The 9,903-nt window shown below is 47.5% G+C and overlaps 1 protein-coding gene across 1 annotated transcript; it reads right to left on the bottom strand.

Annotated features, from left to right (window-relative positions):
- Positions 1–2,754: 2,754 nt before the first annotated feature.
- Positions 2,755–9,369, bottom strand: MED10 (mediator complex subunit 10). Its single transcript, XM_002745135.6, has 4 exons — positions 9,160–9,369; positions 7,962–8,045; positions 5,104–5,206; positions 2,755–3,446 (listed from the first exon to the last, which is right to left on the bottom strand). The coding sequence occupies exons 1-4, from the start codon at positions 9,279–9,281 to the stop codon at positions 3,348–3,350; spliced, it is 408 nt and encodes a 135-aa protein (XP_002745181.1). The 5' UTR covers positions 9,282–9,369; the 3' UTR covers positions 2,755–3,347.
- Between the last annotated feature and the right edge of the window lie 534 nt (positions 9,370–9,903).

The following is a 9,903-nucleotide window of genomic DNA, read 5'->3' as shown; positions in this document are numbered from 1 at the left end:
GGTGCCTCAAGTCCCTCATCTGTTGGCCTCACTGGTTTACCATGGGAATTGAGGCAATGCATAGAAAGTGCTTAAACTGTCTAGCATGTAAATAACATAACTGCTGTTAACATATTAATGGAACACTAAATATTAAAATTATGTGGGAGGAACTGAGGCATCCTGTAGAATAACACAGGTCACCAACTCATGGGTATAGTAATAATCCCGTATCTAGTTACTCAATGTGTGTGTGTGTGTGTGTGTGTGTGCACAAAGAAAAACGTCTAGTTGGGTGAAAATCACAGTATCAACACTTTGGGCAGAAATATGGAGATTTTTGTAGCTATATTTTTCAGTTTTCTGTAATGAACCCTTCTGATTATATACCCAAAAAGATAAAGAATGCTCTAGTTCTGTGTAAAGGTGGGGCTTATTTTTTGCTTTTCCGTTCTGACTCACAGGCAGCACAGATTATCGAGAGCAGTGATACAGGCTCAGGCCGTTTGAATCTGTACCGGCCTCATGGTTCAGCGGTATTCTTGGGCATAACAATAATCAGTGGGCCCGGGGCTGTTTGCCTGATCTGTGTCTGGAGGAAGAAAGGGATGGAGAAGAATAAATCAGAAGCAAAGCAGGGATTGGCAACGAACTGCGTAGCAGTGGGCAGGGGTGCTGTGAAGAAGCTGATCGAAATGGTTGATGTCGCCCCAGGATGGCTCTCATCATCATTCTTTTAACTAAACCCATGTCTTCGAAAGGAAGGGATGAAGGGCCAATGGAAGAAAGAATGAGGCCAGGTGTGTGTGCCTGAACCCAAGCTCCTCTGGGTGGAGAGGCCTGGAAGGTAGTGGCAGTGACAGTCACAGCATCCCCTGCCAAGTGTCAGATGCAGCCTGGAACCCTCTAGTGCTCTCACGCTGACATCAATTCCGAGCTACACAGATTCCTCAGCAACTCAGGGGATTTCAAAGTGATGGGCACTTACGACTAACAGGAATGGCAGGTGGGGTGGAAAAAGGAGACCTTCCTGTGAACTCAGGGGCATGTGGCCTATCACAGCATCGAGAGGCTTTAACACCTATTCATTGCCTGGGGACCCACTGTGGTGGTGTCATCACTGATGAGAGTCTGGTGATGAGATACACCAGGCAGTGCATCCATATACCCAAACTTTTACTCAAAAAGACTGGTGAATATTACAGAATAATGTGTGACAGCTACGCCTGCCCCTAATGGGCCTAGGTCTGCAGACTCCCATGCTGTGGGGCTATTTCCACCAGCTGCCAGATATGCATCTGAGTTACCCACTCCCTCTTCCCAAGGCTCAGACATCAGGATTCAAACAGCCCTGAAGCCAGCTGAATAGCTCAGTCCCAGGACACGTAGAAGAGCCCCCACTGCCGGCACAGCCTCCATGTTTCAGAACCCAGGAAGAGGGGACTGTGGACACCCTGGACCCACCAGGAGCCAGCAAAGAGGGAGGTGAAGCTGCAGGGCTTTGGGCACGCTATTTAAGCCCTGGTGCCCCAACTTCAACATGAGTAATACAAAGAAAGCTGGACCCTGCAGGGCTGGGGAGGGCCAGCTGAGTGGATGCAGGTGAGGTGTGTGGCAAGAGCCAGCGAGCCACGTGCCCACAGGGCCCTGGTGCAGCAGCCAAAGTCAGCATCTTTATGCCGGAAAAACAAGGCGGACAGGGACTGCAGGCACCGGACCTGCCGGACAGGGGCCTACTCATCTCTAACAGAAACTCTTCCCCTAGGTAGGAGTCCTTTTCTAGTGCTTTTGGAGAGAACAGAACTGCTAATGAGGGACCAACTTCCTAAGGGGCCCGGTCCCTGACTGAGGAAATACAACCCTCCTGCGGAGCATTCTGGACTGAGTTGTGTCCCCACAAAACCCGTGTCAAAGCCCTAACCGCAGGACCTGAGAATGTGACTGTATTTGGCTGTATTTGGAGATGATCTTCAAAGAAGTAAGTTAAAAATGGGTCCTTCGGGTGAGTCCTAATACCACCTAACCAGTGTGCTTAGATTCCGAAGAGATTAAGACACACAGAAGAGACACCAGGGCTGTGACACACACAGAGGAGCAGCCATGTGAGGACATGGCGAGCAGGTGGCCATCTGCAGGCCAGGGAGGCCTTGGGGGAAACCCACTCTGCTGGTACCATGGTCTTGGACTCCAGCCTCTAGAACTGTGGGAAAATAAATATTTGTTGTTTAAACTACCCAGAATGTAGTGTTTTCTTCTGACAGCCCTGGCTAGGATCTAGGCTGGTTCAGGATCAATGATAGGAGGCAAATCAATGCAGATCCCCAGCCCCATCCTAAAGCCTGCAGCTTAATAGGTCTGAACTGGGGCCCTACCTTGCTAACCAGCCTGCCCAGGCCATTCCAACACAGGGGTCTACAGGTGGAGCCCAGCACAGGCCACACTAGGGCCTCAACTCCTACAGATCACAGAAACAGCGCCACCTGCAGTTCATGAGAAATGCAGTTCTCACCACCACCAACCAGGTGCAGTTTCACTGAATCCCCTCGTGGTGTATAAGCACACACTGCAGGGCGTCCTTCAAGAAAACTGGTGTTCACAGCCCCTAGGAAAGGGGTTGTAGAAAAATTGGAATTCTGCATTTTGCTTTAGCTTTTCCTGCCTAAATGCCTGGAGAACAAATTTTCTTATGAATATTACCAACTCTCTGGGAAAGCAATAATTGACTGTTTACAAGACACACTGTACTATATTATAAAAATATTACAAAAATAATTACATGGAATAAGCCACTTCATTTATTGTATGCATGTCTAATTGAAATCCATGAAAACAGTTACATTTAAAACAATTTATGCACTCTACTTGAAAATGTAAAATATAATACCAATTTAAATATTTTCCACATTAAACCGATTTTTCTATTAAAAAAACTTTTCCTAGTCTTTTAGCTTTCTGACACAAAATAGAACAGAAAGAGTACAGTAAAAGAAAAATATTAGGTAGAATGTTGTAAAACTTTTAATGTACCCATCATATTTAATATTTCCAAGCCTGTTTTCCTGTGCCCCATTTGCCTGCAGAGAGAATGATCCCCATGGTGATACGGAGTCACCACTCTGAGAGCCAGACGACGCCAGATGGACAGAGAAGCTGCTGGAATGGCCGGGACACAGCTCCGCTTCTCCTCTAGCCCCGCTGTCCCATGAGGCCGAACAATGAGGACAGAAGGGCTGAGGGGTGTAACAGGGCCCAGTCCCACGTCAGCAGGAAGGTGGCATCGTCAGCAGGAAGGTGGCATCGGCGCTCCAGTCCCAGCCTTAGGCAGCATCACCGTCAACAGGGATCTTCACAGAGGGCGGGTGAGCTGGTTAAGAAGGCGGGTGATCCTCCCCGCGGATGCTTCGATACTTAGCCATGTCTTCCGGAAATACTTTAGAAAGTTCTTGAATCAACAGGCTTTTAAATTTCTACAAAGAAAACACATTTTCAAAGGAGCGCTCTACATCAACACTCCAATAGCTATTTAAAATATGCCTTCTGGAAGTTTAAACACAGGGCCCGCTAAGCAAAACAGGGCAACAGGACTGACCTGAGACTTCCACTGACCTCAGAGGAAATGACACCAATGGCAACATATGCAAGAGGAAGCGGAACTGCACGGCCCCAGGCGTCACCGCCAGCAGCACGATTCTGCACTGCCCGATGGCATCGGTGTGACAGGAGCCTGTTGCAACTGTAAGCCACGTCCCTGGGGGCCCAGTGGCTGTGTTCACATGGAGAGAGACGCTTCTACTGGCCATTATAATTCTCACTCAGCTTCACCAAGCGGACTGGATAAAAACCATCACCCTTCGCTTCTGATAAAGAGTACACTAGGCGCTGAAGGTGATGCTGGATGCAACAACTCTTCAATCCCAAATGGACAAACAGAGATGAGGTGTGGGCACCATACCTGCAACTCTAACAAAATACCACTTCCAAGGTGTGCTGCTTACTACCTGGAGGGGATCGCCTGCATGGGATTCTGGGAGCCCTGTGGCCTGCCTGTGACTAGGCAAGTCTCCTTCTGACAGCTCCTCCCCTTGCTCCTCCCACTCGGCCAGAGCACCAAAAGGCCACTGTTTGACCATGCCTGCCTGTGCACATCGGCCACAACTGAGCACAAGTGTCCCAGTCTGGCACCAGGCGTCAGTGGGAACAGGACATTCCTGTCCCCTGTGATCCTGGAGCTCAAGGAGCCGGCAGAGGAGACAGAGCAAACAGAAAAAGTAAAAGGTAAAGCTTGACCAGGATTCTCAAGGGAAGCAGCTGCAGAAGGGGCTGGTCCCAAAGGCTTCTGCGAGGAGGCAAAATCATCTGAGACTGGAAGGACAGAACACGGAAGAGCTCCAGGCAGAGAAGACAGCAGGAGAAAAGAACACAAATGCAAGAGCTGGATATATTCCAGAACTGAAAACCAGGCCAGTGTAGATGGCCTGGAGGAGGAAGGGGCAAGTGGTGTGAGTGGGAGGAGAGGCAGGCTGGGCTCCCTGCTGTACATGGCAGTCAGTCAGTCACACGGCGCCAACAGAAACGAGCGGCGTGAAGTCCAAACAAAGAAACCAAACACCAATTTGAACCACATTTGAGTCCATTTAAGAAAAAATTATTTCATGTTCAAGTGCAGAGAATTCTCTACATTTCATCAAGGCAAAGAAAAACCAAGCAGATGATCTGGAGAATTTCATGACAGTGGATATGGTAAAAAGAAGTTTGGCGGTCAGAAGCTGAATGAAGAGAAAAATCAATGTTCGAGAAATTACTACAGAAATAGAAAGTATCAATGCAATAAAAGTGCGTCTTAAAAAAATGAAAACAATCACAGCCAGTGAGAACTGCCAATCACAAAAATTACCCTGGATTTTCTTAAGAATAAGATTAGTGTATGTTTTAATGCTATACACAGACCACTCATATCTAATTTTACTTACTGCCTATTACAGAATTCAGAAATCCCAATGTGTAAAATTATGAAATAGTCAATATTCTAGCAAGTATGGAAAAAAAAAAGGACAGTCTCTTAACCAAACTTCACTGAGAATGCATCTCTTCCCAGTGTATTTCTGACACTCCTTAGAGTCTTACCTTCATGGTGTCAATCTTGCCTTTAACTTGCTCATTTTTAGCTAGAGCCCTCTCCAGGCACTCTTTGGTATAGAGTTGGGGGTTTCGACCTTGATCTATATATCTGAAAACATGAAACATTTCAATTAGCATTCCCATATTCCCATGACTGACACCTATTCTCTCAGCTTTCTGAAAGATATGGGGGGAAAATGGTCAGGTGTATATATAACTGCACATGGCCTTGTTTAGACAAAAGTGAGTCTAGGAACCAGGGGAATTAAGATTCCTTCCTTTACATTAAGTATGGATAATCTGATCTCATTACTTCTGATAAAATGAACAGCTCAAAAATCAAGTAATGATCACTTACAAACCGAAGCACCCTCACAAGCCGTATCACTTTACATTTGTTTAGCATTTGCACTTTTCAAAATTCGTTCATGCTATTATTACCTTTTTGATTCTTATAACAGCCTGTATGGTAGGGGAACTCTTGACAAAAGAAGAAACTAAATGAGCTCCAGGGGGTTCAGGCCTGGGTGACACAGGGGGGCCCTGCTACGATGCGCCTCTACTCCAGGTCGGCCCCGCTGCTTGGCAAACGCTCTGTGGAGGAGCTTCAGGGGAAAGGAAATGAGAGCTACAAGCAGAAGAGTCCCAGCAGCGACGGTCCCAGGATCATTTTACAAACCATCCCACTACTTTAAACAGAAGAGGGGGCTTCTTTTTAAAGCAGTGCGATGGTTTGTAAAATGATACCAATTCACTAAATACACTACTTCATTAAATACACCTAAGTAGTTTAAATATAACGGAGACATTCTGGCCAATTATTTCTAAACAGTATAAAGCTGTTACTTAGAATTTCTGACACTTCCCCCAGAAATTATCTTCATTACCCTAAAGACCTAATTAAGCCTACTGCCTAGATCAGTATCAAGTTTTACTGAGAGCAGGCCACCTGCCTATTTCTGTACACTAAAGAAATCTTATCATTCAACTAAATTGAATCATTCATTATTTAAAACAAAAACAACAACTAAAAACTAACTCCACTTTAGCTTTTTTTATAATTGAGGCCAAAAATACATAATCGCTTCAGAATAAACATATCATTAGGTCACTACTAATGGTATAAAAAACAGTAGGCTTGACAGATAGCAAAAGATAAAAACATCGCGAGTTCTAGAAATTCTATTTCATTTCAATGTTTTTGAAATAACATAATGTAGCAAATTACGGTTAATTCTAAACAAAATCTATCCATTTCTCAAGAAAACTTGCCAGGCTCACAGAGTAAGGCTGACCATGTCACCTGACAGCCGTTTCTTCAACAGCATGGACATCTGCTCAGACTTGGTTCCTAAGTCCCAAGGGTGGCACCCACTCCTGCCCATATACAAAGTCCTGGAGACAAGGGCCAAGCTCTTTTCATCTTAGTTAAAGACACAGTTAGTGTGTATGAAAACGTATACGCTGAAAAGGCCACCTGGGGACCTGGAAATTCCGTCTACATTGGGAAGACATCAGCAGCCGGTTTGCAGATGAACTCCCAGCATCTGCTCTGTGTTAGGGCTCACTGGCCTCCTCCTCCTGATACCCCAGGTCAACCTCATCCGTCCCTGTGCCCAGCACTTCCTTCTGCCCTGAAGCCATCTGTTCTGATCAGTCTCCATTTGTTCTGCTTCAGAAGACACAAGTAGTTACTTGCCACTTGTCACTCTGTGCATCCCCTGCATTCATAACCAGAGGAGCACAAAGGACACTGCATTCCTGGACTCAAGCAGAAAGCCAAAGCCAAGAGTACTCTCAGGCGTAAAACCTTCACTCCCACCTGAAGTCAGACGTCTCAGTGACGCCCACTGAGCACAGGCAGGGAACATGTGGCAAAGTCATCAGCAAGTGAACAGAAGATCAGAAGCCAAGAAAACCACCTCTGTACCTGGCCAGTCTCTGCAGGCTGCTGCTGCACTATAACCAGAACTTGTATCTCTGACCTTTTGGAATGGAAAAAAAACATAATTTTTTCCCTTTACCGCTAAGGAAATCTAGTGATTTACATTTGCAGTTTTGCTGCAAGAAATACTAAAATGTTCTTGTTGTTCTGACCCAGCACCAGGAGGGAGAGGCTGCTTTGCACTGGTCAAGAAAGTATGAGTCCAGGGATTCGTCTTAACTCTGACACTTATTAGGTAAACAACCTGTTGCAGTTACTTATCAGCTCCTTCACGTGTGAAATCAGGGATGTGACTAAATCAATGTGATAAAACCTGGATTTCAAAAACCTAAAAAGCTTATCTCTGTATGTGTTCTCAGGACTATTACTGAGATAGGTGAGTACAACTCTCCCACAGAAAACAGTGAACAGCCTCCCCAAAAATACTTGGAATAAGAACCCTTTCTTTCCTCCTTCAAAAGAGCAGATATTTACATCTCTCAGAACTAGCATGCCACAGGCAGTTTGGGAACATCAAACCAGACTGCTTTTCAGGTTGCTTCTGACTGCCATTTAAAAAAAATGTATAATATAGCCCTCATAAGACTTTTCACCTCTTAAGGTAAAAAGGAAGTTTTGTGATTTTCTTTGGCCTAAGCAGGACTTTGAAAACTATAATGTTTTTCATGTATTTAATGAGCTTTTATTTACATGTAACTTTTTTCAACAATACGGTATTAAGGAAATTCTTTTTTAGTTTTGTAATCCCATCAAAATGTTAAGTTCCATAAGGACAGGTATTTTTGTCTATTTTTTTGCCACTGGCACATCCCCAGCACCTAGGCTGTGGCACTCAAATGTCAGTGAAGAAGAAGTCATAGTACCACACCACAACTGAACAAGATTTATACCCAAGACTAGCATCAAGAATGCTACTTACTCAAAAACTTCTAACGGTACAGTAATATCATGAAGCTGCTGTCTGCACTTATCAATATCCTGTAGACCAGTAACGATAAAATTCCTGGGGGAAAGGCAAAAACACAATCGTCCGGTTAATTTCACTTAATAAGCCCCACCCACAGAGCTACCACCCACAGAGCTACCCAGCCAACTGGGGCTCCACACATGCTCTCCTCACACTCATACGGGTTACACATGGCCCCGACCTCTTTGGATAGCTACAGGATTCCTAGGACACCTTTAGAGTTACAAAATATTCTTAACTGTTTGTTACTTCCCTTCTAAACTAGAAATTGCCAGTAAGGGGGATTGAGAGGGAACCTGATTATGAACCTTCTCTCAAAAACAATGACCTGACTGTGCATATGACCGTGTGTGCGGTATCAGTGAACACATAGGGCAGCGGACTATACTCAAAGCCTGAGCGGAAGCTAGCCATCCTGCCTGGTTTAGCTTCCTCTCCTCTCTGGGCCCTTCCTACACCAGCCCGCTGGCCTGGCTATTCATTCCCACAACACTGGGTATGGAACCTCGGCTGCAATATTTTGCATGTCCGTGCCCCATATCAAGCCCTTCTCAAAAATGCTGTACTTTCATTTGCCTTTTCTCCACCCCAGGGCCTAGCGCCATGACCAGCACAAGGCTGTTGACAAAATATAATCATAATTAATAAACGTTCTGTAACCTTCCTCACCACCACCTCCCCCCAGTTCCTCCACTGCCAGGCCTCTGCAGCAGGTGGCTTCGGAGTGTCACCTTCTGAGGCGTTGTTTAGGGCGCGCACTCACTGTGGAGCCTGCCTCCCCTCAGGGGACAGGGACTGAACTCCCAGAAGGGCTCCAGGAGGAAAGGCTGGGAGGGGTCACACATGAGAGGGGAGACGCTAGCACAGAAAGCATCATTCCCCTGATAAGGAAACGGAAAGTACATCATCGGCCATGATTATGTCTCCAAACGGGCCCCAAAGAGGTTCCTCTAACCAAGTTGGGAAGAAGACGGTTGGCAACAGGCGGCAGCGCGGGTCCCGCCCTCTGAGCACAGCCAGGAAAGACGCCCCGGGCTCCGAGACCAGACCAGAGGGCTGGTGGGGCAGGAGCAGGGTTCAGGCTCGGCTCTGCCTCCCTCGATCCCCGCTCCCCCTGGGGAGACGCCGGTAACCTCGGGCCGCCACTCACAGCTTCTGGTTGAGTCCGGCCTGGCTGCTGGGCTGGAAGTCACTGACGATGATGCCCAGCTGCCGAATGTTCTCCACGAACTTCTCCAGGTGCTCCTCTAGGTGGTCAAACTTCTCCGCCATCGCCTCGGCGCGACCCTCGCCCGCACAGCCTCATCCAGCAACGCTGCAGGCGTGGCCCTACGCTCCCGTTTCCTGCTTCCGTACGGACAGATACCACTTCCGTTTCCTCTTGAGGCGCGCACGCGAGCTGTTGGGGCGGAGCCTGGTTCTCGGAACGGGCTCGTTGGGGGCGGGGCCTAAGGGCGGGGAGAGGAGGAGCCTAAGGGCGGGGCCGGGCGGGGCCGGGCGGGGCCGGGCGGGCTCTCGGGGATGCGGTCTGGACACCGAGGAGGCTTCCGCGCGCAGCGGGGCGAGCGCTTACACTCACATCAGACCTGCCTCGGTCATGGGAGAAGTTGAAGACTTCGTGCAGTGGAGCATCTGCAAGCAACACACACTTGGATGAAAATCCTAAAGTTTGTATGAAGGACCAATAGCGGTAGTCGCCCTGACCCTCTATCAGAACACTAGGGATCAGCGCGGGCCTCCCTCCTTTCCTCTTACATGTAATCGGCGCCACCTCCCCTAGCTCTTGCCGCTAACCCGGCTTCCCAGACCCCTGCTGCCTTCCTAGGTAAGGCCCTCACCTCCTCAGGCCAATTCTGACCAAAGAGCGCCCTATGGGGTTGCCCTGTCGCTGAAA

The sequence above is a fragment of the Callithrix jacchus genome, chromosome 2 (assembly GCF_049354715.1).
Source record: "Callithrix jacchus isolate 240 chromosome 2, calJac240_pri, whole genome shotgun sequence".
Taxonomy (NCBI): domain Eukaryota; kingdom Metazoa; phylum Chordata; class Mammalia; order Primates; family Cebidae; genus Callithrix; species Callithrix jacchus.
The sequence above is the reverse complement of the archived record's forward strand: the minus strand, read 5'-3'. Positions and strand labels throughout refer to the sequence as shown.